The sequence below is a fragment of the Miniopterus natalensis genome, chromosome 22 (assembly GCF_054644295.1).
Source record: "Miniopterus natalensis isolate mMinNat1 chromosome 22, mMinNat1.hap1, whole genome shotgun sequence".
Classification (NCBI taxonomy): Eukaryota; Metazoa; Chordata; class Mammalia; order Chiroptera; family Miniopteridae; genus Miniopterus; species Miniopterus natalensis.
The window spans coordinates 8,472,939-8,497,384 of NC_142102.1; the positions used below are offsets into that span (position 1 = coordinate 8,472,939).

Here is a 24,446-nt window from a genome sequence, read left to right on the forward strand (position 1 = left end):
TAATTCCGCTGACCATATGGAGCCTTTTTGGTTTGGAGTAGTCTGAGAATGATGCACTCCAGAAAATGTTTTCCCAAGACATTGGAACGTCTTCCTGGGGGACATCTTGAGCTTAAACTATCTGAATATGAATTCAATGAGCCCGTCATTTCTAAGCATGTACCTAGGAATCCTTGACCTGTACATCCATGGAATGCTGCAATAATTTCCTTCATCCTAGTTCATCCTGAGAAAGTACCTATGTGATTTTGTGTAAAAACATTCGAGGACCTTCCTGAGCATGGATGCTCTAATTGTCGACCCCCCTAATCTTGCGTTCTTCGTATTTAAACTACCGTGATCTTAGGCCCTCTTGATTATGTATACCACTAATTGTGTATAAGACCAGAATATGTACGTTTTGGAGCATGGAAAGCCTGAGCAGACAGCTTGAAATGTACCATCAGACCATAGAACCTGCCTCATGAGCATGAACCCATGTGATCCTACACCATTCTGAGTAAGAATGTCCTCTTATAATGGTAACATTCTGAGAAATACAATTTCGGCTCATGAGTGTGGAATGTCCTGAACATAAAGGTCCAGGGAATATACACTCTTGATATTGGATTCCTTGGATGTAATCAGTGATAAACAGCAACTCACTAAGTGTGGACACTTCTGATCATGGGCTGCACTCAGAATCAACTTCCCTAATTAGAGCCACTTTCCATATGTACATACTTGTTTATCCCCTGAATGTGTACCAGCCTGAGCATCAAAATCCTCAGCATGAAGCCTACTGACCTACTTCCATTTTAATCTCCCTTGAATATTGTGCCACTTGAGAATATACCCTCTTCTTGATGTTTAATGCCTGAACATGTAAAATTCTTTGCATGGAAACGTTTGAATAATGGCCACACTAAAAATAAAACACTTATGAGAATACACACCTTATCCATGGCCTCTCTTTGGTGGATGACTTGAGGATCAACACCTTGAACATGGATCCCATGTATATGGAAACAATGACCGTAATTACACCTAAGCATGAATCTAAGAAGAGTGGACATTGCCATTCATGGAAAACTGTAAGTATTAAATTTCCCCATTTTTTGTTTACCTAGATAATGTTCTGTTGTGATTTTGTCTTAACCCTGTACATGTAACTTCCCAAACATGGAACCACTACTGGTAGACACTTTTCATTATGGCTTCCTTTGATGTTCATCTCCCTGTTAAATAGCTCCCCTTGAGCATGTACCCTCTTGATTCTATGTTTAATCTGAACATGTAAATGTCTGAGCATGGATTCTGCTGTGCATGGAGCCTTTTGCATATGGACCCCTCTGAGAATGATGCACTTTGGATAATGAAACCCCCTAACCATGGACACAGTTCATGTGGAATATCCTGAGCTTCTACAACCTGAGCATGGACGGTCCTGAACATGGAATCAATGAGCACAATAAAATCTAAGCATATACCAAGAACCCGGGATATTTCTGTTCATTGAATTCTGTAAGTATTAATTTCTTTGAACCTTGTTTACTTTGAGAATGTTCTTTTGTGATTTTTGTGTAACCCTGTAAATGTACCTTCTTGAGCATGAAACCCCTAATTGTAGACTCTCCTGATCATGACCTGCTTTGATATTAATATCTCTGGAACATAAGCCCACTTGAGTATGTCTCCTCTTAATTATGTGTAATATAATAACTCATACATTCATGTGCATGGATTCTGTGGAGCATGGACCCTTTTGAATTTGGATCACTCTGAGAATTATATACTTCAGAGAATGCATCCCCAAGATTATGGCCTGTCTTTCTGTGGGAAAACCCTGAGCTTATGTGACCTGAGAATGGACCTTTGTGAACATGGAATCAATCAGCACAGTCATTTCTAAGCATATACCTAAGAAGCTTGACAGGCTTGTCAATGGAATTCTGTATCAATTTCCTTGATTCTAGTTCATCTTGAGAATGTACCTCTGTGATACTGTGTAACAACTGTATATGTGTCTTCCTGAGCATAGGCGTCCTAACTGGGGACTCCCCTAATGTATTCTCTGAAGACAAGTTACCACGATCTTAGTCCCTCTTGACCTCGTATACCATTGATTATGTATAACACCTGAATATGTACTTTTTTGAGCATGGGAGATCTGAGTATATACTTTCAGACCATAGACCTCCTCCTCATTAAACTGAATTCATGTGATCGTAAACAATTTTGAGTATGAATGACCTTTATAATGGCGGTCTTCTGAGAAGTAACACTGAGCATGGACCCATGAGTGTGAAACATTCTGAATGTAAAAGCCAAGGGAATATACATTACTGATCATGGAGTCCCTGGGCAAAATCAATGCAAAACAGCTGCTCAATAAGCTTGAATGCTTATGTTCACAGACTGCACTAAAAATCAACTTTTCTAATCATAGCCACTTTTCAGCAAATATTCACTTGATTGTTTTACCACAGTGCACATACCAGCCTGTGAATCAAAAATGTCACTGTGGAACCTAAATGGTCATGACATGCTTCAACTTTAATCTCCCTTGAACATAGTGCGATTTGAGCATATCCCCCTTTGGTTATGTTTACTACCTCAACGTGTTCTTTACTGTGTATGAAATCCTTTGTGTAAGGACCCACTTTGAGAATACAACACTCCAGGGAATAAACACTCTATCCATGGCATCTCTTGTGTGAATAACTTGAAGATAAACAACATGAACATGGAACCAACAGAACATGGAATTAATGATCCCAGGTATATATCTAAGCATGATTCTAAGAAGTATCGACACTTCTGTTCATGGAATTCTGTAAGTATTAATTTTTCTGATAGTTCTTTTCTTAGAGAATGATCTGTTTTGCTTTTGTGTAACAGCTGTACATCTACTGTCTTGAATGTGAAACCACTAATTATAGAGCCATATCATTATGACTTGCTGCATTGTTAACCTATTAGATACAGCCCTTGAGCATGTACCATTTTTATAATATGTTTTATGTTAACATGGTATTTCTGAGCATGAATTCTGCTGAGCATAGAACCATTTGACTAAGGACCCACTGTGAGAATGATGCACTTTAGGGAATGAAACCTGAAAACCTTGGAATCGGTTCCTGTGGAATATCCTGAGCTTAAACAACTTGTATATGGACCCTCCTGCACATGGAATCAATGAACACAATCACATCTAAGCATGTGGAAAGAAATATGCCTATTTCTGTTCATGGAATTCTGTAAGTATATTTTCTTATACTAGTTCATCCTGAAAATGTTCTCCTGTGATTTTGTGTAACCCATGTAGTGGTAAGTTCATTAGCATGGAGCCCCTAATATGGGACCCACCTAATCATGTATTTTCTGAAAATAAGCTAGCCTCTCTTGAGCAGGTTTTCCATTGATCCATATAAAACTTCAATATGTACTTTTTTGAACTTGGAGGTCTGAGCAGAGACCAGGTTGACTATATTCCTTCAGACCTTAGACGACTACTTCTGAGCATAAACCCACATTATCTTGGACAATTCTAAGTATGAATGTACTATGATAATGGAACCCTCATTAGAAATAACAACACCAAGAAAGCATCCCCATGTGTGGAAAATCCTAACATAAATGTCCGGGGATAGACACTCCTGATCATGAAATCCCTGAGCATAATCACTTCTAAACAGCAACTCAACTTCTTATCAAGGACTGCATGAAGAATCAACTTCCTTAATCATAGCCTATTTTGAGCATGTACCCACTTGATTATGTATATCCCATACACAAGTTCCTGCTTGAGTATGAAAACCCTCAGGGTTGACACTCCTGATCATGACCTGCTTTGATTTTAATCTCCATGAACATAGCCCAACTTGTGCATATACCCCCTTGGATTATATTTGATATCTGAACATGTAATTTTCTGAATATGGAATCTTTAATGTGAGGACACACTTTGAGAATGGAGCATTCATGAGAAAGAAAACCCCGAGCATGGTCTCTCCATGTGGAATAAGGTGAGGATACAAAACCTAATCAAGGACCCTCCTGAACCTGGAATCAATGATCGAACTTACATCTAAGCATGTACCTAAGAAGAATGGACATCTATTCATGGAATCCCGTAAGTACTAATTTCCCTGATCCTAGTTGTTCAGTAGAAAGTTTCTTTGTTTTTTGTATAACCCTTGTAGTTGTGACATCCTGAGCATGAACCCCATAATTGTAGACTCTGTTGATCCTGGCTTGCTTTGATTTTAGTTGCCCCTTTATTTAGCTTCCATGAGCCTGTTCCCTCTTCAATATGTGTAATATCTAAAAACAAGAACATACCTGAGCATGGATTCTCCTGAGCATGAAGCCTATTGAATACAACCCACTCTGAGAATGATATACTTCACAGAATGAACCCCCACACCCAGGCCATAGACTCTCCACATGTGGAACATCTTGGGCTTAAACAACCTGAGCATGGACCTTCCTGAACATGGGATCATAGGTTGCAACCACATCTAAGCATATACCTAAGAAGGGTGGGCAGTTCGGTGCTCGGAAATCTGTAAGTAGAAATTTTTTTATTCTTGTTCATCTAGAGAATATTCCCTTGTGATTTTGTGTCACCTGTTCATGAAACCCCTAATTGTAGACTTTCTTGATCATGACCTGCTTTGATTTTAATCTCCCTTAACATAGCCCCACTTGAGCATGTACCCTTTTGATTATGTGTACTATCTCAACATGAACATTCCTGAGTGGATTTTCCTGAGCATGGGGAATTTTGTACACATCCAGTCATAGAATGAAACCCCCAGATGAGTGAAGCTATTTGTGTAGAACATCTTGTGCTTACATGACCTGAGTATGGACCCTCCTGAACATGGAATCAATGAGGACAGTGGTTTCTAAGCATATACCTATGACTCTTTGCCATTTCTGTTCATGGAATTCTGTATTTTGTTGAACCTAGTTCATCTTGAGAATGTGCCCTTGTGATGTCTTTTAACCCCTGTACATGTACGTTTTTGAGCATGGACCCACTAATCATGGACCCCCACAATCATGTCCTCTCTGATTATACACTTCCGTTATCTTAACTGCTCCTGGGGATGTATTCCCTTGATGATGTACCAAACCTGACTATGTACTTTCTGAGCATGGAAGGCCTGAGCAAAGAGCTGGCTGATTATGTACCTTCAGAACATAGACCCCCTCCTTAGGAGCTTGAACCCTCATGATCTTGGATTTTTCTGATTATGAATACACACTTATAATGTAACCCTTCAGAGAACTAACAACACTGAGCATGGACCCTCTTGTGTGGATATCCTGAACCTAAACGCCCAAAGAATATGCACTCGATCATGGAAACTCTGGATGTAATCATTTTTAGACAGCAACGCAATAAGCATGGACACTTCTGATTATAGACTGCCCTAAAGATCAACTTCCCTAATCAGAGCCACATTCCAGCATGTACCTACTTAATAGTTCATCCTCTGTGTGTCCAGCCTGAGCATCAAAACCCTCATGAAGGCGCCTATCACCGTGACATACTTCAATTTTAATCTCCCTTCAATATCACATCACTTGAGCATATACTCTTTTCTTGATGTTTAATACCTGTACATGTAAAATCTGTGCATGGAAACTTTTGAGTACGGACACACACTGAGAATAAAACATTCTACAGAACAAACAGCTTATCCACAACCTCTCTAGTGTGAATAACTTGAAGATAAAAACCATGAACACGAATCCGCTGAACATGGAATCAATGACCGCAATTACATCTAAACATGAATCTAAGAAGAGTGGACATTTCTGTTCATGGAATTCTGTAAGTATTAATTTCCGTGATTGTTGTCTACCTACAGAATGTTCTCTTGTGATTTTGCATAACTCCTTTTCATGTACCTTCCTGTGCATGAAAACCTCTAATTTTATATTTCCCTAATCATGAGCTGCTTTGATTGTAAGCTCTCCTTATCATAGCCACACTTGAGTATGCATCCTCTTGATTGCATTTAATATACTAACTCATACTTCCCTGAACGTGGATTCTGCTAAGCATGGAGCCTTTTAAATTTGGATGACTCTGAGAATGATACATTTCCAAAATGTATCCCCAAGACCATAGAATGTCTTCCTGTGGGATAGCCCCAGCTTAATCTCAGAAAGGACCCGTCTGAACAATGGATCACAGATGGCAGTCATTTCTAAGCATATATCTAAGAATTGTTGACTTAAGTCCATGGATTTCTATAGTTTTCTTGATCGTAGATCATCCTGGGATTGTACCATTGTGAATTTGTGTAACAACAAAAGAGTACTTTACTGAGCATGGACGCTCTAATTTTTTATCTCCAACTCAGGCATTCTGTGAATTTAAACTACCATGATATTAGCCCCTATTGACCATGTATAACACTGATCATGTATAATAACTGAAAATGTTCTTCTCGGAGGCTGATCAGAAAAATGGCTTACTATGTATCTTCAGACCACACACACTGCCTCATGAGCATGAACTCATGGGATCCTACACAATTTTGAATATGAATGCCCTCTGATAATGAAACCATTCTGAGAAATACCAACACACTGCATGGACCCACCAGTCTGAAATATCCTGAACATAAAAGTTCAAAGAACATACAGTCTTGATCATGGAATCCTTGTGTGTAATTGGTGATACACAGAAACTCAATAAGCATGGACTCTTCTGATGAAGGACTGCCCTAAGAATCAACTTCCCTAAATAGAGCCACTTTCCATCATGTACCTACTTGGTAGTTTATCCCCTGTATGTGTACCAGCCTGAGCATCAAAACCCTCAGTATGGAGCCTACTGACCCTGATGTACTTCGATTTCAATCTCCCTGGAACATCCCGCCACTTGAACATATACTCTTTTCTTGATGTTTAATACCTAAACATGTAAAATCTGCGCATGAAAACGTTTGAGTAAGGACACACACTGAGAAACACTTGTTAGAACAAACAGCTTATCCACGGCCTCTCTTGTGTGGATAACTTGAGGATAAACACCGGGAACATGGACCCTCTGAACATGGAGTGAATGACAGGAATTACATTTAAGCATGAATCTAAGAAGAGTGGACATTTCATGAAATGCTGTAAGTATGAATTCCCTTAATCCTAGTTTACCTTGCAAATGTTCTTTTGTGGTTTTGTGTTATTCCTTTTCCTGTACCCTCCTGTGCATGAAACCCCTAATTGTATATTCCCCGGATTCTGACCTTCTTTGATTGTAACCTCCCCTTATCATGGCCCCACTTGAGCATGTATCCTCTATATTATGTGTAATATAAAAACTCATACATTCCTGAGCGTGGATTCTGTTGACCATGGACCCTTTTGGGTTTGGACCACTCTGAGAATGAAACACTTCAGAAAATATATCCTCAAGACCATGGAATGTCTTCTTGTGCGACATCTTGAGCTTTATCAATCTGAGAGAGGACCCTTCTAAATATGGAATCAATGAGCCCCGTCATTTCTAAACATATCCCTGGGAATCCTTGACCTGTACATCCATGGAATGCTGCAATCATTTCCTTGATCGTAGTTCATCCTGAGTACACACCTGTGTGATTTTATGTAACAACATACAAGTACCTTCCTGAGCACGGATGCTCTAATTGTCAACCCATCAAATCATGTATTCTGTGAATTTAAACTACCATGATCTTAGCCTCTCTTGATCATGTATACCACTGATTGTGTATAAGACCAGAATATGTAGTTTTCTGAGCATGGAAGGCTGAGCAGAGAGCTGGCTACGTACCATCAGACCATATACCATTCCTCATGATCATGAACCCATGTGATCCTAAACCTTTCTGAGAATGAATGTTGTCTTTTAATGTAACCATTCTGAGAAAAAGTGACACACAGCATAGACTTATGAGTTTGGAATATCCTGAACATAAAGGTCCGGCGAATATACACTGTTGATCATGACATCCTTGGGCGAAATCAATGATAAATATCAACTCAATAAGTGTGGACACTTCTTATCATGTTCTGCAATCAGAATCAACTTCCCTAATTAGAGCCACTTTCCAGTATGCACCTACTTGTTTATCCCCTGAATGTGTACCAGCCTGAGCATCAAACTCTCAGCCTGAAGCCTACTGCTCATGATATACTTCTATGTTAATCTCCCTTAAATATCGTGCCACCTGAGAATATACCCTCTTCTTGATGTTTAATGCCTGAACTTGTAAAATTAAGTGCATGGAAACGTTTGAATAAAGGCGCACCCTAAGATTAAAATACTTGTGAGAATAAACACCCTATCCATGGCCTTTCTTGGATGGATAACTTGAGGATCAACACCTTGAACACGGATCCCCTGTACATGGAAACAATGACCGCAGTTACACCTAAGCATGAATCTAAGAAGAATGGACATTGCCGTTCTTGGAATACTGTAAGTATTAATTTCCCCATTTGTTGTTTACCTAGATAATGTTCTGTTGTGATTTTGTCTTAACCCTGTATATGTAACTTCCCAAACATGGACCCACTAATTGTAGACACTTGTCATTGTGGCTGCTTTCATGTTAATTTCCCTATTAGGTAGTTCCCCTTGAGCATGTACCCCTTGATTATATGTTTAATTTGAACATGTACATTTCTGACCCCGGAATCTGATGTGCATGGAGCCTTTTGCATATGGACACCATTGAGAATGATGCACTTTGCATAATGAAACCCCATAACCATAAACACAGTTCATGTGGAACATCCTGAGCTTTAAAAACCTGAGGATGGACACTCCTGAACATGGAATCAATGAGCACAATAAAATCTAAGCATGTACCAAGAACCAGAATATTTCTGTTTATGGGATTTTGTAAATATTAACTTCTTTGATCCTTGTTTACTTTGAGAATGTTCTTTTGTGATTTTTGTGTAACCCTGTAAATGTACCTTCTTGAGCGTGAAACCCCTAATTGTAGACTCTCCTGATGATGACCTGCTTTGATATTAATCTCCCCTTAACATAGCCCCGCTTGAGCATGTATCCTCTAGATTATGTGTAATATAATAACTCATACTTTCCTGAGCACGGATTCTGCGGAGCATGGTGCCTTTTCAATTTGGACTACTCTGAGAATGATACACTTCAGAGAATGTACCCCCAAGATCATGGCCTGTCTTTCTGTGGAAAAATTCTGAGCTTAAGTGGTGAGAATGGACCCTTCTGAACATGGAATCAATCAGCACAGTCATTTCTAAGCATATACCTAAGAAGCTCAGCATGCTTTTCCATGGAATTCCATAATAATTTCCTTGTTCTTAGTTCATCTTGAGAATGTACCTTTGTATTTTTTTTTTTAGGAGCTGTACGTGTACCTTCCTGAGCATGGGTGCCCTAATTTTGGACCCCTCTATTCATGCTTTCTTCTAATATAAACTACCATGTTCTTAGTCCCTCTTTATCATGTATATCATTGGTCATGTAGAATATCTGAACATGTACTTTTCTGATCGTGGAAGGCCTGAGTATAGACCTTGCTAAGTACATACCTTCAGACCATAGACCCCCTCTTATGAGCATGAATCTACAGTATAGTCCTTTCTGAATGCCCCTTTATAACAGAAAGCTTCTGAGAAAAAAAACTGAGTATGGACTCATGAGTGTGGAACATCCCGAACCTAAGGGCTCAATGATTATACACTCCTGAACATAGATTCCCTGGCACAGTTAGTGCTAAACAGCAACTCAATAAGCATGGAAGCATATGATCACAGACTGCAGTAAAAATCAGCTTTCTAATCTTAGCCACTTTGGATCAGATACTCACTTGATTGTTTTACCACTGTACATGTACCGGCCTGAGAATCAAAAACTTTTTCATGGAGCCTGCTGACCCTGATATGCTTCAAATTTAATCTCCCTTGAACATAGTGCCATTTGAGAATATGCCTCCTGGGAATATTTAATACTTGAACATATAACCATCTTTGCATGGAAGTGTTTGAGTAAAGGCCCACACTGTTAATGGAACACTCATGAGAATAAACAGCCTATCCATGGCTTCTCTTGTGTGGATAACTTGAGGATAAACAACGTGAACATGGAACAACCTGAACATGGAATCAATTACCACAGTGACATCTAAGCATGAACCTAAGAAGTGTGGACCCTTCTGATCAAGGAATTCTGCAAGTATGAATTTCCCTGATGGTTGTTTACCTAGAGAATGTTCTTTTGTGATTTTGTGTAACTGCTATACCTGTACTGCCCTGAGCATGAGACCACTAATTGTAGACTCTGCTGATCATGCCTTTCTTTGATGTTAATCAACCCAGTAGATAGCCCCCCTTGAGCATGTACTCTTTTGATTATATGTTTTATCTGAACATGTGGTTTTCAGAGCATACAATCTGCTGAGAACAGAACCATTTATTTCGGACACACTCTGAGCATGATGCACTTCAGAGAGTGAAACCCTCAGACCTTGGACTGTTTCTGTGTGGAACATCCTGAGCTCAAACAATGTGAGCATGGAATCAAAGAACGCAATGGCTTCTAAGCATGTACTGAAGAATTGTGGAGAGTTTCGTTCTTGGAATTCTGGAAGTGTAAATTTCCTGATCCTTTTTCACCTTGAGAATGTTCATTTGTTATTTAGTGTAACCCCTGTATGTACCTTCCTGGGCATAGACCCCCTAATTATGGACCCTCCTAATCATGTATTCTCTGATTACATACTATCATGATCTTAGCTGCTTTTGAGCATGTAATCCATTGATTGTGTATATTTCCTGAATATGTACTTTTCTGAGCATGGAAGACCTGAGCATAGACCTGTCTGACAATGTTCCAGCAGGCGATAGACACCATTCCCCTTGTGAGCATAAGCCATCATGAGTATGGATTGTTCTGATTTTTAATTTCCTCTGATAATGCGACTCTTCTGAGAAAGAACATGTTAGCATGCACTCCAAAGTGTGGAATATCCTGAACATAAGTGCCCTTGAAATGGACACTCCCAAACATGGAATCCCTGGGTGTAATCACTTCTAAGCAGTAACCATGTAGGTGTCGTTGTTCTTGTTTATAGACATACCTGATTTGCCAGTTTCATGATCATAGCCTTTTCTTAGGATGTACCCCCTAGATAATGTATATATGCTGAATATGCACTCTCCTGAGCAAAGATACTTTGAATGTCCACTCTCCTGAGCGAAGACCTTTTGGGTATGGTTCCAACTCTCTATGTCCCCACACTGCCCATTTCATCAACACCACTGAGTATAAATTTCACTGAGCAAGGACCACTCTGAGAGGAACACACTTCTGAGAATGCACCACACTGAGGATGCACTCTCTGTGTGAAACATACTGAGCATAAAGCTCCTGAGCTTGGAACCTCCTGAAAATGGTATCACAGAGCATGATCATTTCTATGCTTGGAATCAGTGAGGAATGCAGACACTTCTAGTTATGGAATGCCCCAACAATCAATTTCCTGATCATAGCTTATCCTGGGCATGTGCCCCCCAGATTTTGTTTAATCTCTGTATACCTGTACAATCCTGAGCATGGAACCTCTGTCTGGAAACCATGCTGATCATGGGCTCTTTGATTATAAACTACTCTGACCTTAGTGCCACTAAATCATGTACCTTATTGATCAAGATAAAAGACTGAATATGTACTTTCTGAGCACAGTAGACCTGAGTTTGGATCCAACTGACTATGTTCCCGCAACCATAGAACCCCCACCGAACCCTAGGCCAACTTGAGTATGAGCTCTTCTGAGAATGGCTACATTCAAAGAACAAAACTCCTCTGAAAGCACCCTAATGAGCATGGACAACCTGAATTTGGAACATCCTGAGCATGAATGACCTGAGCATGGACCTCCCCCCCCCCCCCGACCATAAAGTCCTGGGTATAGTCACTTCTGAGCATAGACATTCCTGATCATGGCCTAGCCCAATAATCAACTTCCCTGGCCATAGCCCTGCCAAGTGGAAGCATAAACTAACCACCCTAAGAAAGTTTTAAATATTTGTAAGTTGATGACAGTGGCCGAATTTCCTTCACTGAGAAATGATTTTGCAATAGGAGGACTCTCTACCCCATGTGGGTGTGTATGCCTCTGAGCAAGTTTCCTGGGCAGATGTTGGTGCTGCACATTGCTGGGTCTGAGTTCTCAACTGACCCAGTTCTCTGGGCTCGGCTACGAGGCCTTGGTGGTGTGATCGCAGAAGTTTGAGAGCATCCCTGTGTCATAACTCATAGCACCCTTGTGTTTGTGTATTATTTATAATAAACTCAATCTTCAAAATGAATGCATCCAGTCACCTCCAGAGACTCCCGGGTCATGGGAACCAGGGGGCTGGGCTTGGCATGGCCTTGCATCTTGAGGAACGAGGGACTGTGGCCACGTGTACCCTTGTACCCAGCTCTGTGGCATGCAATGAATTGGACCCACAATTGTTATCCCAAATAGGTGGAATCTTGTCTCAGTTTGACCCTGGTGAAGAGACAAGTGCCCCTTATTCCCCATGTACTTCTCAGAATTTAGCTTATATCACATGAGGAAATAGAAACAGGAGAAGCCCAGGCAGCGTGATTCAAGCACATGCACTCTATCTGTATTGTTTGTTACCTCTGTGCACCTCCTGTTTCCCGGATGCTTCTGTGGCAGGGGCAGAGCCCACACACATAGCCAAAGGTGCTGCCAGCTCAGGCCACAGGCTACGAGCCTTTGTGTCCTGAGGGCGGGGGACATTTGTGAAAACACAATAACCTAAAGTGGGGCTGCATTAATCTGGCACCTTCTCACTTTCTGTGGCCAGGCAGGCATGGACAGTGCCCAACCCAGGCAGTGGGCATGACACTGAATCCTGTGTGAGGCTCTTGTCCTGCCCTGCCATCAACACTCAAGTCTGGCTTCTCTCAGTGAAGCTGAGGAAGGGACACTGGTCCCAGAGCAGGGGTGGTTGAGCCCAGATCTGCCAGGGATCCCCCCAGACTTCAGGAGCCTGGGAAGAAGGTCCAAAAGGCGCTGATTATCAGCACAGGGACCCCAGTGGACATGTTGGACCTGTTCTCACAAAACAGTTTCCCAAATGCCTGTCCTGCTCTGAGATGGGTCTGGAGCACCTGACCTGGATGCCTGGGGAAGCTCTGCTACCTGAACCAGCATCACTGAGGGGAGAATTGACTCAAGTACAGGCCAGGACACTTGGGTACAGGGGAGGCTCAGAGATGCAGAAGTGTGGCCCCTCTTCACACTGGTTGTGTGACAGTGAGGCTGGGATGACTCATGTTGTGGCCTCAACCCCAGGCCAGTGCACACTCCACACAACAGGTAGCAGCTCTGCTCCCACACACTTGCCCCCTCCCATGGGAACCTGCCGCCCCAACCCCTTTATGTGTTCCATGTGAAGCTGGTCCAAGGTCGGCATCCCGTTTCCTCCTCCCGGCTCAGGTACTGTGTCACCAGACTCCCCTTCACACAGCCCATGTGCTTCCTTCCACACGCTCCAGCCTGCCACCTAAACACAACTGAAATAAGACGCTGTCCTCTGATCACCATGTCTTCATCTCTCCTCCCCTTCTCAGAAAACAAAACAAACCCTTTGAGTGTCCTGTCCTTCCTTGCATTTCCAGTTCTGTCTACACATGGCTTCCCCAGGTTTTCAGCCACAGAGCAGCTCTCGCTAAAACACCCACCACCTTCGCCTCCTCACCCAGGGCCCTTTTCAGTCCTCAAAGCACTCAGGGGTGTCGACACCTTCTTTCAAGTGCTCTATTCCATGAGCCATCACCAGGAACACCATAGTCACTTTGGGTACTTAGGGGAAATCCTCAAGGGGGGCCTTAGAGCCTTAGGAGTCAGCCCAGTAGAACCTGTGCCCAGAGATGGGTGTTAGGGAGCCCTACTGCCCTTGAGATACCAGAAGCTTACTCTCAGAAATTCACTCTCAGAAACCTACCCCCAGGTTCTCACACACAGGTTCTCACTACCAGGGACTCATCTTTAGAGAGACACCCTCAAAAGCCCACACCTAAGCACTCACCCCTAGGAGACAACCCCTAGGAAATTTCTCACATGCATCCCTTTATCTTCTCAGCCACTGTGAAGCAGATGTGATTGCATGAAGCTGAGTTGTCTGCTGGAGAGGACTATTATGTTGGGAATAACCTGGGCTCCTGTAGAAATCAAGTTGGGTGCAAATATCTTCATGTCACAAGTGACTCAGTTCGGGCCTGCGAGGTGACCTCTACCAGATCAGCTGTTGGGAAGATTCCTGAAGATTCTGATGTCACTCTGACCCTTGATGACCACAAGTTTCTTGTCCATAGACCAGCAATTGGCAGCTCGAGGGCCTAGACTCTCACATCTGTTTTTACTTGACATTGAATTGAAATAAGCACTAAGACAAACACCATGGACTCAGAGATGAAAAACCCAGCATCTGTTTGGCAGAGCAACTGACCTTGATAACCTTGCAGCCCTGTGACTGCACATCCTATCCTGAGGCATCAGAGGAGACCTAACTCCACGTGGGGCTCACAGAGAAGGTCATGGTTTTCTGAGATCAGAAGACACAGTGGAGTCAGCCAGAGGAATGCTGAGGCCTGAAGAAGGCTCTAAACACCAAATGGTGTGTGTGCTGAAGACCTGGAGCAGGAGAGAGGGATGCTGTGTGGCAGTGAATACAGGGGTGCGTGCATGTGTGTGTGCACCTGTACATGTAGATCTGTATAATTAAGAACTAGTTTTACATTTCTTTGGCAGAGGGTTTCTCACATCTAAAAATATAATTTATTTTTCTAAACACCCATTGTCTCTTGGATTCTACTTTTGCAAGGGCACAGAAGGGCTGGGGACATGCGCCTGTGGGGGTGGTTTCTCCTGCACTGGACACCATGGCTGCTCCCTTGGGGCTGTTACAGTGTGGGCAGGCATGTGAACATTGGCAGTGTCCTCCTCGCTCCTCCTGGTAAACTCCAGACTCATCAAGGTGGGACTTCTTACCCTCTTCAGCCCACAGCAGTGGGTCTAGAAGAGAGGAAAAAAACTAGCTCTTTGTTGTTTTGAACTGAAGTGCATCATGTGCTGCTTTAAGAACAGAATGAGCACTGGCTGGTGTGTCTCCCTTGGTTGGACATCCCATTACAGCAACACATACAGGAAAGGGTTGCTCTTTCAACTCCCATTGAAGGCACATGCCCAGGTTTTCGGTTCTTTTTCTGATAAAGGTGCCTGAGGGAGTCAATGGATAAATGTTTTTCTCTCATATCCATGTTTTTCTCTCTCTCTCTCCCTTTTTCTCTAAAAATCATTTAAAAACACAAAGCAAATCATCAGGTCACCATGGTGAACCACAATCTTTTTGTAGTTGGAAGTTGGTGGTTGTGGCCATGGGGTCTTTAGTTCCCAAGTAGTTGCATGGCAGGGACATATCTGGCCCATAACCCATGCCCATGAATAGCTGTGGTGCCCAGAAAAAGGTGCTGCATAAGGGATTCAGCAAATAGGTGTCTGCTCTCTCCACAAACTGGTATCTGCTGTGGGTTTTAGGGATAATGAGAGTTTGAAGGGTGCATGTTACCTGTTCAGGCCCCATTTCACACACACTGCAGAGGGGGAGATTTGGGTCCTAATTTCATTTGTTACGACAGTCCCAGTAGGAAAATATCGAGTGGGAAAGGCAAAGGGCAAAGCCAGGTATTTACATCCCTCATTTCCTCCCACCAAGGGGAAGAGCACAGTGCATGCGGGTCAGGGGCAGCCCCCTCAACAGGAGTGTCTGACTGCATGGGGCTGCGTAAGATACGTTCAAAGAGGCAGAACAAAAGATTGAGAGACCTGGAGATGAAGAGACAAAGCTCAAGAGAAAGAGAGATGGGGGCAGGGAGAGAGAGTCTGAGCATCTGAGACAGAGCAAGACGCAGGTGGAAAACATACCCAGGCCTAAAGGAGTCTGACGCAGACAGTCTGACGCTGTGCTGAGAACAGCCTTATCCACACCCCAGGGTGGCTGTCCCCAGGCTGGGGTCAATCATCCTGGAGCCCCAATAGAGGAAGGTGGAGTCTGCTCAGATTCTTTCCCTCGTCTTGCCTGCAGGAAAAAGGCACACAGGCACACACACACGTGTGTGTGTGTGTGTGTGTGTGTGTGTGTGTGTGTGTGTGTTATGTTTGCACCTTCCACCTTTGTGTGCTGTGCTTAGTGGGGATCTCTGCACTGAGACACAGGACCCTGGCAGACCCAGCTCAGGAAGTTCACCTGTTCTCTGATTGCTTGTTGGTCAATTTCGTCTCTGGTAGGTCCACCAAAGGGAGGAGGGACAGCAGGTGTCTGAAAGGAACCTTTTGCAGACAGAGAAAAAAAGTCAGGAAGCAAAACTTTTACCACCAGGCATCCCCAGGGGTTCCCATCCAGTACTAATCAGGCCTCAAACTGCTTAGCTCAGTCTGCCTGGGAATGCTCATGGGCCCAGCCTGACCCCAGGCTCATCAACACTGAGGACCTAGAGCTGTGCTTGCACTGTCCTCTGGCCTCATGGGCCAGCCCTTTGTTTTCCACTTGACATCCCCTGTCAGGCTCCAGAGGTTGGGGATGGGGTGGCTGCCTGGCTTGGGATTCCCTCTTTAGAGAGGGGGAGATGGGGCCTTTTGCCAATTTTTCCAGGCAAGACATTTCTCTTGATATTGATGTTTTCTCCATAGCCCAGGTGGACACCTCTCCAGGGACGGAAGGAGCCTCGCTTTTAGGGTGCTCTGTTCCAACAAAGCAAGGAGGCTCACTCCCTAGGGCAGGCTGAAGAAGCAGCTTCCAGTGCACTTTTGGAAACCCCCTTATCTGACTGGAGGTCCCTTGCTTTTTCGCAGTGTGTTAGAGGAAGCTGCAGGCACTAAAATCAGAGCCACATTTCAGTTTTAGCTCCCACTTCCCCTTGTGGAGGCAGCAGCCTTTGAGCTATTCTGGAAACTCCGCCTGAGGAAGGGGTCCACAAAGCCCTTGCTGCAGGGCAGCCTCTGCACTACTTTTAAAACAACACCCCTTGGAGGGAAGGAACAGGCCTTTACCCTAAGGCCGGTATGTGTACCTCTTACTCTACTGTGGAAACCAGGACACCAAAGGGTGTTGCCTCACACCTTCCCACCCTGGGCTGGAAAAAGAGCACCTGGCTTACTTTGGAGACCTGATGCCCAAATTGGAGGCCATCCTTAATCTAGCTGGGGAGGGTCACCCCTACCAAAGAAATCCCCTTGATATGGAGGCATCGCACCCACTCCCAGGCACCAGAGACCTGGCCCCTGCAATGCTTTGAAAACATCAAGCTTTCTATTCATGTTCCCCACCCCACACCCTCTTCTATGTAGAAAATGCTGTCTTAATACTTGTGAGACTCCCTAAGCCTAAAGGAGGGGTAGCCTCATGCCCACTCAAAAGAGGAAAACCCCATGCTAGAGAACGAAACCCAGGACCCAAAAGGGGGACCTGGCTCCTCCAACCCTTGAAGAAGTCAACTTGTGTGCCAGGGGAACCCCATGTTCTGGAAGGGAGATTTCAGACTTCCTCCTGGAAAGGGAAGCATCTCTGCTATGGCATAAACCCTGCACGTGGAGAGGCCCACACTTGATTTTGGAAGTGTGCCCTTTCCAATGGTGCTCTGAGAAAATCGCACCCATAACTCTTGCTCAAACACGGTCTTACACCTAATACATTCAGAAGATGCAAGAAAGCAGAAAAGGGCATTTTGCAGTGAAATTCAGACGAGCATGTACAAAAGATCATTTCTATAGGTTGCAGAGAGCTAAAGCATGAATTACTTCATGTTGTCGATGAAATCCTTACATTTCCATGTGCCCTGAAGAAGGACTTTGAAGAAAAAGATGTCTTTGTATGTCAATTTGCTTTAAGCTTCCTAAAAGAGCTCTAAGGTGTGTATTCAGTGCTGGAGAGTTACACACTCTACATATGTTAAGCAGCGTTTGTAGACCACCAACATGCTTAACAGGAGCCTGAATAATTGTGTGCATGCTCTGGGTGGCACTGCTTATAGTCAGTCCCTGGAATGAGATGTAGGAAGACTGTTGGGGAAACATGCTTATGATGTAATTTTAGGAGAGACTATGATTTAAATTATGTAACTGATGGCATTTATGAGAAAAAAATGTATCTTGCATGTAGACAGGGATTAAAAGGGAACATACATATAATGAATGTCACTGTTTTGGTGGTGGCTTGGATTGGAATTTATTATTAAATTTTCTATCCTTTCTGAAATCATATTTCCCCTTGCCACACACACACAAAAAGTCAAGATAGTGTGGGAAATATTAGCAAATTTAGGTGTGGAAAAGAATTTTTTGAGACCACAGGAGCCTAGAAGCAGTGCCTCAAACTTTAAGGTGCATGCCAATCACCTTAAAGTGGGTCTGGTGGTAGATTTCTGCCTCCTCTCTGCCCCCGCCCCAAGATATTTTGAACCTCTAGGTCTGCAATGGGGCCATGATTTTGGATTTCCAACAGGCTCCTCAGTGTTCAGATACTGCTGTTCCTTCATCACCATTTGAGTAGCCTGGCCCTAGGGAATCATGGTTTTCGCTCCTGAGAGGTCTAAAGCATCTCCAGGTGAAGTCTCCAAGATCCCTCCTGTCCCTTGGATCTCCCGAGGACTGGTTGGGAGCTGCTTCAGATGGCCTTTTCAGGGAAGTACTTGGTATTTCTGAGGTAGGCTGCAGAGCGAAGGCCTCTGCTGGGCCCGAGACAATGCACAAGGCCCTGCTTGCCACCCTCCCCTTGCACAGAGCCTCCAGTGTAGCCTGGTCCACCGCCTTTGCCAGCTGCCCCTTTGTGTACCCCACAGGGTGGAGGGGGACAGCTGGATGTGCCCTGGAATGCTGACCAACAGCTCGGGCCTTGCTCACTCTCAGGAGTCACCTGGTGGCAATGGTGCTTTGAAAACCCATTTCCGAGGTGGCCTGGGTTGGAGTGGGACCCACACCTGGGACACAGGTGATGGGGCAAGTCTCTTCTGTCATGGACAGTGGATGTGCCTTGGAGGGATGGACTGAATGCTTTCAGAGGATTGGGATTTCAGGTGATCTTGTTTAACTTCATAGCTAGTGAGTGAGAACTGATGACAATCACAGTGACATAAATTAATAGACACCGCCTCTCTTGAGGTCAGTTTGCTGTGAGCATGGCTCTGACCGGGGGCCCTGGCTGGCAGGGTTGGCCTGTTGGAAGTGGTCCTGGGAAGGTGAGGAGAACCAAGGTTCCAGCCTCTGCGGGGGGACCCACAGCCTCGGCTCCTCCCAGCTCAGACCTGTGGCTTCTCCTGGGGTGGTGAAATCAAGACGGGACACTAAGGTTTGCCCGTGTTCTGTCATTCCATCCTCACAACAGCCTTGTGAGGTAGATGTTATTGCCTCATTTTTCAGATGAGGAAATTGGGGCTCAGAGAGGCTGAGTTATTTGGGGTCACATAACAAGGAAGTAGAGGAGTTGGGACTTGGGACCAGGTTTGTGGGCTCTGCTCCAACTTTCCTCCTGCAAAATCATAGATGTCAGTGATGGGGCGAGAGGCGGGGGGGAGGGGGGAAGCTCGAGGAGGGGGTAGAAAGGCGCCAAGAAACTCATTAGCAATAACTTAGACCTTACCCCCCCACACACACATCTCCTTTCATTCAAAGCACCCCCTCCTATTCTTTCATTCCCACAAGGTCTATGCACAGAAAAACCCAGGCTTTTCCTCTCTGTGATAAAACGAGGGAACTGTGGCACAGAGAGGTGGAGTGACTTGTTCATGGTCACACAGCCTTGGAGAAGCTGACAGGACCAGAACCCAGGTCTCCCCATCCATCCATCCATCACTCATGTCATAGACTGTGCACTCTCAAGACGTGCCTGGGTGAAATAATTTTGTGTGAGGAAAAATCAGCAAAAGAATTAAATGTATGACCAAAGAAGATGATTATTAAATATGACCTAGCCACCTGGTGGGATTCTCTGCAGCAACCAACGGTGTGACAGGTGTGAAGAGAGTCTGACGGAGCGGCTATGTACACACACTGTAGTGTGAATGGTACATTTTCACGCATGCGGTGTGAATCTACATAAAAAATATGTGTAAAAAAGGCTGGGAGAATATTTCCGAACGGCAGCTTCTGGGAAGTGGGGTTCTAAGGGCTGTTTCATGCCTTTCCTTCTATTTTTCTGTATTTCCCCAAATTTCTAAAATGCACATTTATCGATAACAGGAAAAATATACCCCTCTCTATTTCAGTTTAAAAAAATACGGCTGGGAAGCAGCCTCTGTGCCTGCCCTGGGTTCCCAGGGCAGGCACCGCCACCCCCTTTCACACTGGCCCCCTGGGCGGGGCTCCAGTTCCAGCGGGATGTCTGTGCTGGAGCCAGGAAAGGTGACTGTCCCATAGTCACCATGATCCCCAGACCTGCCCACAGCCGGAACCCCCGCAGCACCCCGAGCATGTCACTCTGGAGCAGGCGAGGCTAAAGTGAGTCTTCTCCACCCCCACCCCCCGGGGACCGAGGCCCTTTCTGCGTCTGCGGGCTGGCAGGCCGGTGGCCAGGGGACATGGGGGCACACCCCAAGCAGCCCTGCGCCCTCGCCTCAGTCGTCCAGGTGCTGCTCCTCCCAGGTAGATGTGGGGATGGCGCTGTAAGGGTCCATGATGACCTTGGCACAGCGGATGATCATGACAACAAGGAAGAGGCAGAGGAAGACGAAGCAGGCCAAGGTCAGCCCCTTGTCCACATCCACGTAGACGGGCTCGGGAGTGGGCGCCTCCATCTCCGGGCGGCGGCTGCAGGCTCCTCGGGCTCCAGGCTGGCTGCTACCATCTTCCACCCCTGCGGAGAGCCACGCCAGGGACACTGCACTAATCTGGCTACTATTTAATAGGAAAGGAGGAAAGGAAGGGCTGGATGCTATAGGCATGCCATGGATGTAGCTTTGGTAACTGAACATCCTCCAAGTCTGTTTTTTGTTGGTTGATAGGGGAAGGGACTGGACAATAGACACATGTCCAGCAAGGTCTGAGTAATATGGAAAAGGGACTCCCTGTCTGACAGTCACACCTGGAAACAAATTAGTGGCCAAGATAGGCGTGGCCACTGCAAGGGTGGGGAACCTGAATATTTAAACTTCTGAGCAAAGGAGTGGGCTTTTGGCTCTTGGCCTTTGGCTCTTGGCCCTCTTGGGACTCCCGTTGCAGGGAGCATGCTGTGTGGACAAATGGACTTTTAATTAGCCTGAATGCTGAACTGGACACGGCTGCAACATGGAACAGAAGCTCTGGACACGGGCAGGGAGGGTCATGCTCACTGGCCTGGGGCAGAGGCAGGGCACCTATTCCCCCTCCTTATCTGCCTCTGCCCCTTGGAGTAACAGCTGGCTGCTCCCTCTCACCCCCCCCCCAACCCCACTCCCGGAGCCATCGTCACCACCTCCGGCCCTGAATTCTTGGAGCACTGAGCTGTATATTACCTCCCGTCCAGTTAGTTATTTGATCCTCATGACAGCCTTGGAGGCAGGTTAGCCAGGTATCAAAATGACCACCTTATGAATGTGAAAACTGAGGCCCAGGAAGGGGAAATGAGGTACCCAAAGTCCCACATCCCCAACCCCAGGCGCCTGCAGGCCTCTCCCTCCTCTGCTGGAGGCAGTGGGGATCCACCTCCCCCACCGCCTCTGCAGCTTCAGGATGATGCCTGGGCAGGTCCTGGCATACCTCTCACTACAGGGGACCACGCTGTCCCCTTACCCAGGCCTTGTCTCCCTCTTCACCTGTCCCTGGAGGGCACTGACCTGCTAGTTGGAGTGGTCACCTCTTCACACTGGCCACGGGATGGGCTGGCACCCTGGGTGGGGCTGCAGCAGGAGGGACAGGGAGTGGCTGGACATCGCAGTTGGGAGCCGGTGAGAGGTGAGAGCAGTGACCTTTCACCCAGAGCACAGGGGCTGAAACAGAGCAGGACAGAAGGCCAGTCACCGCCCCAGATGTCTGGCCCTGGATATGACCTGGGCTGGCAGGAAGGACTGGGCTGCACAGCTCCTCCCTGGGCACGGTAGGGGTAGCCACACACTTTATTCTAATGCTGTTTTTTTTTTCTTTTAAAAATGATAACTTAAAAAAATAATTCTAGCCCAGCTGACATGGCTCAGTGGTTGAGCGTCAACCCATGAACCAACAGATTGGGGTTCGATTCCCAGTCACAGCACATTCCCTTGGTTGCAGGCTCAATCCCCAGGAGCTCGCTGGTGTTTCTATCTCTCCCTCTCCCTTCCTCTCTCTGAAATCAATAAAGACATATTTTTAAAAATTCTGGTAACACGTGAATAACAAAATGTACCATTCTAACCATTGCTAAGTGCGTAGTTCAGTGGAATTAAGTACATCCGTATTGTGCGCCCATCACCACCATCCGTCTCTAGAACTCTCTTCATCCTGCAGAATGATTTTCAATATTGTGCATATGCATGTGGTGGGGTGGGAGGGTAATGTTCTCCCTGTCAAGTCAAAGACCCGCTGCTGCTGTAATTGAGAAATTTAAGATGTAGAAAAGTACAAGCAATATTACAACAAGTGTCTGCACTTCCACTGTGCAGAATTTGCAACAATTATTTGCTTTTTTTTTTTTTTTTTGCTTTTTTTTTTTTCAGAACTATATCATCCTATTGTAGCTCCTGCCCTGCAGAGCCATTTCCTCTCACCCTGTGCTCTGCGTTTCTCACTGTGGGCATCCACACAACTTCTTGGGTTCCTTAGACCCTACTTAAAAAACACAGGCCTGGTCCCCCTCCCTCCATTTCATAGATGGAGAGACTAGAATGTTGGGGAGGAGGGCTTTTCTCAGCGTCTCAGAGCTATGGCGTGGCCAAACTTGGAGTGAACCCATGTTCCTGACCCCAGCCAGGCCTGTGCCTGGGGCCCCGTGATGCTGATTCCACAGGGTTATCAGGGGCTCTCAGGGAAGGTTGAATGGGCCAGAGTTTCATGCTCCTGAGTTTCAGAGCAGGACTGGTCTGGCCTCTCAGACCCTGACTCTGAAGCCCCAGGTCCAGGGTGTGCCTTGGATTCACAGTGGGGTGTACACCTGCGCGGATTGTACAGGTCAGACCCAGAGAGGTTGCCTGGCGACTCTCCCCTGTTGTCATGGCACCAGGTTCTGGTCCTGTAACCTGGTTGCAGACCCCAGAGGGAGTTACAGTGTTTTCCAGATCCTTCCGGGCTCCAGGGTGAGTGCCAAGAATGGAAACTCAGAGAACAGACACCCCGTCCTGTGCTCCAGATGGAGTGTGCCCACTAATCTTAATCACCCGGCAGGCACAGTCCCATCCGGCTCCTTTTGAAAGTGAGGACACGACACCCAGGCGGGAACACAGCTCTACCCTCGGCTGCCGTTCCCTGGGAGCTGGGGGGCCAGCCCCGTGTTCCCCAACATAACTGCACTGTCCTTCAGCACTGAGGCTGCACGAGCCACATGTTCCATCTGCCAGCTTCTTGGGGCGCCGGACTCGAACTTCCTTCAGAATCAGGGATGCTGTTCTGGGCGAGTGAATGACCCCCAAGGGAAGTGGCCGCTGGGCAGACCCTGCAGTATTAGAGTAGGAGGGAGCAGATCCTAGCAGAAAAGGCCGCGAGTGGGAGCATGCAGCCTTTGTCACACAGGCAGGTCGTGAGCCTTGGACTTGTAAGAGATGTCATCTGTGACCACAGGCACTGCAGCTTCCATCTGCCAACACTCTGAGTCCTTTCCGCCACCTCCTCCTCACTCAGGAAAGAGGCTGTGCCAAGTGCCCTCGCCCGCTTCCCTTGACCTGCCACCCTGAACAGATGTCAGTCAGCACAGCCAGCAGGGCCTGGATTTGGGAGCCTCTGGGGCCTCCTAGGTGACCTGGTTGTTGGGGGCTGTTGTAAGCTTGGTAATTGCAAAGTTGGATTTCTGCAAGGTGTTGTGGAAGTTACACTACTCCAATGGTGCCAAGACACTTTACCACCCAGGGAATGCCCTTCGCCTACCACCACCTTGGGGTGTTCTCTGAACTGGGCCCAGGAGCCCTCCCAGGGGAGGCATGGTGGCCGACTGAGATGTGAGTGTTAGGGGAGGGTGGTGGGACCTGCAATAGCAGTTTCTTCACAGGTTGTGTCCAACGGCTGCAGAAAATGCCTCAGACTAGAGGCCAGAGCTGTTCTCTAGGGTGAGGCAGGTAGGACACATGAAGAGAATCCAGATTCTTTAGTATCATCATCTCCCTTCTTTCCTGCAAAATTCTGGGTGCAAAAATATCTGCCCTTGACCCTCAAGGGTAAATGATGCCACTGAGAGCCAGCGAGGCGAGGTAGAGCATGTGGACTAGGCCTTCTCCAACTGGGCTTAGCCCACGGGTCACCAGGGCCTTCTCCTGCTAACTG

At 45.8% G+C, this 24,446-nt stretch overlaps 1 protein-coding gene across 1 annotated transcript; it reads right to left on the reverse strand.

Moving 5' to 3' along the window:
* Nucleotides 1–20,492: 20,492 nt before the first annotated feature.
* Nucleotides 20,493–20,821, reverse strand: CTXND1 (cortexin domain containing 1). Its single transcript, XM_087829120.1, has one exon. It carries the CDS (start codon nucleotides 20,819–20,821, stop codon nucleotides 20,642–20,644), a length of 180 nt encoding a protein of 59 aa, XP_087685246.1. The 3' UTR covers nucleotides 20,493–20,641.
* Nucleotides 20,822–24,446: the final 3,625 nt, after the last annotated feature.